The 4,126-nt window shown below is 38.8% G+C and overlaps 1 protein-coding gene across 1 annotated transcript; it reads right to left on the bottom strand.

The window, feature by feature from the left end:
- Positions 1-1,707: 1,707 nt before the first annotated feature.
- On the bottom strand, positions 1,708-3,806 carry LOC112022189 (aldehyde oxidase GLOX1). Its single transcript, XM_024054768.2, has 2 exons — positions 2,516-3,806; positions 1,708-2,403 (listed from the first exon to the last, which is right to left on the bottom strand). Exons 1-2 carry the CDS (start codon positions 3,680-3,682, stop codon positions 1,885-1,887), a joined length of 1,686 nt encoding a protein of 561 aa, XP_023910536.1. The 5' UTR covers positions 3,683-3,806; the 3' UTR covers positions 1,708-1,884.
- Between the last annotated feature and the right edge of the window lie 320 nt (positions 3,807-4,126).

Genomic DNA, 4,126 nt, shown 5'->3' with positions numbered 1-4,126 from the left:
AGTAATTAACCTAAGAATTGTTGTTGAATTTAGTTTCAATCATGGATATGATTATGTTAGAATCAATATTAGCAAATATTATACAGTTATGTCTACTAACAATATATAACAAACTTACCATCGCTCATTTTTTCTTTTCTTTCTTTAAATAACTTTCCATTGCTTTAGGGATACAAAAAATTTCACTTTTTTGTTCTTCCTTATTATACCATTGTTGATGTGTGGTGCAATATAAAAATGACGTTAGTAGAAAGTTAATTTAAAATAATGTTACTTCAATTACAACATAGAACCTTTAGAGCATCCGTAGTAGGTGTGGTAAATGTGCCAAATGTCAAATATTTGGCACATTTACCACACCAAACACAAAAATAGAGGTTTATGAGATGTGCCAAATCTCAAACATTATACCACATAGCTACAGTACCGTTGCAAATTTGCAACGGTACGGACAAATGTGTCAAAATTTTTATTGTTTTATATTCTCTTTCTCTCTCCTCTCTCTTCATTCTTTCTTCTCTCTTCTCTATCACTCACCGGTTCCCTCTCTCTTCATTCTTTCGTCTCTCTTCTCTATCATTCACATGTTCCCTCTCTCTTCGACCAGTCCAGGATGTTCACTGGCAGCGACGACGGCGTAGCTCCGACGACGACAGCGCGCTCCGCCACGCTCGATCTCACCCACTCTGACTCCTTTCTCTCTCGCCGAACTCGTCAAGATCTTGTCCGGACCGTGAATCTTGTAGTACAATAGCACGCCGATCTCGCCGCCGATCTCGCCAGTGGGTTATCTCGCCGCCGATCTCGCCAGTGGGTTACGATGTGGGTTTTGGGTCGGCGTTGATGTGGGTTTCAACGTGGGTCGGCGTTGATGTGGGTTTCGACATGGGTTTTGGATCAGCGTTGATGTGGGTTTTGGGTCGGTGTTGGTTTGGCATTTGGGGGTGGTTGTGCTTAGCGATTGGTATTTGCTGGTTTTTTTTTTTTTTTTTTTCCTATATTGTTGGTGGTTTCTGCCTTGCTGGGGTGTGTGTGATGGTGGGGTGGTGGTGTTTGCTACCTTGCTGGGCATGTGTGGTGGTGAAGTGGTGGTTGTGCCGGTGGTGGCTGGTTGGTGTTGTTGTTGTTGTTGTTGATGCTGTTAACGGTTAACGAGAGGGAGTAAATAATATATTATTTTAATGTATAGTATATATTATTTTAATGTATAGAATTGAATGATAAAACATCTGATAAATGGGATGTTGTAAAATGATGTGGTAAAATAATAAAGTAGACTCTTAATGTGGTAAAATGGCATAAATTTTGCAACATCTGATAAAGATGCTCTTATAAATTTTGAAGGATGTTATGAAAATAGTTATCCTATCAAAAACCTAATTTTTTACCTTTCTTAAAAAAAAGGGGGTAAAAGGCATTACACTGATTATAATTACCAAAAACTACACAATATAACAAACAAACCTGTGTTATATTGTGTGTATGTTTGTTTCTCAAAAAAAAAAAAAAAAAGGTAATTGTCTCATATTGCTTAAGAAAGTACGTTGTATATAGTATAACTTGTCTCACCTTCCCTTAAAAGTTATCATGACTTTTGAGTAGAGTTGTGACATACCTTTGTCTTAAAACTCTTTTCACTCTCCTGTGCGGGCGTTTGTTTCTTCCAAAAAAAAAAAAACTTGTCTAGCATGCGTGAGAAAGGTGTCATGGTGAAGCACCGTATTATAAATGAAGTCAAGGCCACATCCATCAATTGGATCTTACAGGAAACAGATCATAGAAACATTTAAGAACCATTATATGACATTGGACTTATTTGAATTGACTAATTAGCTTGCCCATAGTCATAAATTCTCAATTCAATAAGCACAACAACCTACTATACTACTTGATATTGACCCAGGTCCCTCTGCTAGGAACACCATCATGGACCACAAACAATTGATAATAACCAGGCGGGGCCAATGCAGCGGTGGCCGGAGCATAACCTTCAACAACAAAGTTCCCAGTTGATGTTTCGCTCACTTGTTCAAGAGCCAAAACCAAAAGCCTTTGGTTCATGGAAAAGGAATGTGTACTAAACGATGGAGCTACCATTGTCAAGTACAGCTTCTCAATGTCACCTTTTCCCTTCAAGTGAAACCCTAAAGAAAACTTCTGCTTATAACCAAGCTCCACACTAGGCTTAACCCAAGCAATGGATGGCCTAGACTTATCGGAGCACAAATATGGTGGATAAAAAACTTCAAGGCTTAATTCAGTAGGGTACAGTGTGGTGAAGTTGTAGTTTCTATTTGGATTACTCCCACCCACTAAAACACGACCATCAGAGAGCAAATGCGCGGTTGAATGATAGAGACGAGGAATTGTGGTAGGACTCAAAATCAAAAACCTGCCTCGACGCTGATGAGATAAAAAGATAAAAGTTAGCTTATATTATTAAAAAAAAAAAAAAACATAAAAAGTGAATTTAAACAAAAAGAAATTTGGCAAAAAAAAAAAAAAAATACCAAACCTCTTGGTTGGTACTAAAAACAATATTGCCATTGCTGGTTCCATTGCTGCTAGGCATATCAGGATGGTAAAGAAGCGGGTTTAGAACCGGTTCTCTAGCTACGCCCCAACCAGCCGTTCCTTTTGCCGCACCATTTATGATCAACACGTCTCCTGTGGGCAACAATAGCATGTCACCCATCACTCTATTCATTGGCATATCTTCCATTTCCCATTCAGCATTTTCTTTTGTGATAACCAACCGACCACAAGTTTTAGCTGCATCAAGAAATTCTCCATTGTTGGCGTGGAAATTGGAATATGGCAATGTCCCACCACAAATCAAAACCTCAGCGTCTGGGGTGTTGGTAGCATTGTTTGGCAAGAGCTTTAGGGGGAGTAGAACTGAAGAACCGGTACTAGGATAGTTTCGAGAAAAGCCTCCGGGCATAACTGGGTAGTTTCTAACAACAATGTTGTTCACATAGTCTAGTAAAATTGCGCGGTCGTTTGCGAAAATGAAAAGATTTCCATCGGGGGAGAGGTGTGTAAAAGGGTAGAGATTGTTTTGTACACTTCCATAATAATTAGTTTCTCGAAGGAATGGAAGTTGGTAAAGTTTATGATCAGATTTGGAGGTTTTAGGGATGAATTCGTAGGAGTATTGAAATCTCCCACCGACAACAACGATTTTCCCATTTGGTAAAATTTGATTTGAAGCATACCATCTTGGTTGAATTAGGCCTTTTGGGTCCTCAACCCAATCAGAATTTGGACGCGGCTTGAGGTACCTAACAACTCGTTGCCCATCATTGTAGCCACCACTTTGCACTAACATACCATCTGGGTCCAATGCACCTGCAGAGCACCATGTATCAGACAGAACCGTGAGTGCCCGAACGCTACGATTTGCTAAATTGAATTCCACAGAATGAGCATAACAATCAATGAATTTTGAAATGTTTGGGCACTTCCCACTTGGTAGAGTAATGTTGGAAGGACCCATGCTGGTTCTGTCAAATGCAACAATTCGATCATTTGGTAACAATGCCATGTGCATTGCTGAAATTCCTATACTTCTCTTTAGCATTTTCCATTTGCCAAGGTAGCCTTCGGAATAGCCGCCCAAGGCTAAAGTGAAGAATGAACAAATAGCCAATAGAAGCAATACTATGGTTTTAGCAGCCATTGTTTTTCTGATGAACACTAGTACATTCTTATGATTAACAGCCTGACTATTTATATGGTGATTTGACAATGAACCAGCATTAAAAGCCCTTAGACTCTAAGGTAATTTCCCGGCTTCTGCACTGCAGCCTTACTGCCTTAGGTAATTCTGCTTGAACATAAATTACAGTTTTATTCAATGAACAACTCTCTTTCTTTTCTTGTTTTTTTCCCCCTTACATTTAATTTGACAAGAGCATTTTATAGACTGAATAGCACTTTCTTAACGTGTACGTAGTATCTATTCCGTGTAAACATTACCATATAAAGCTAAATTCAATGAACAATTCTCTTTCTTCTTCTTCTTTCGTCTTGGCTAGGGCATTGCAGACTTTAATTCGGTGAACAAAAACAGCTTACTTAACATTGTGTAATTATCCTTTTTTGTGTGTGTAAACGTTAAGAA

Source organism: Quercus suber, unplaced genomic scaffold (assembly GCF_002906115.3).
Source record: "Quercus suber isolate HL8 unplaced genomic scaffold, Cork oak 2.0 scaffold_45, whole genome shotgun sequence".
NCBI classification, from domain to species: domain Eukaryota; kingdom Viridiplantae; phylum Streptophyta; class Magnoliopsida; order Fagales; family Fagaceae; genus Quercus; species Quercus suber.
The sequence above is the reverse complement of the archived record's forward strand: the minus strand, read 5'-3'. Positions and strand labels throughout refer to the sequence as shown.

Coding starts and splice junctions, on each gene's coding strand:
- LOC112022189 (XM_024054768.2), bottom strand. CDS start 3,682: ATGGCTGCTAAAACCATAGTATTGCTTCTATTGGCTATTTGTTCATTC. Junction 2,404..2,515: donor TTTTTAGTACCAACCAAGAG/GTTTGGTATTTT, acceptor TTATCTCATCAG/CGTCGAGGCAGGTTTTTGAT.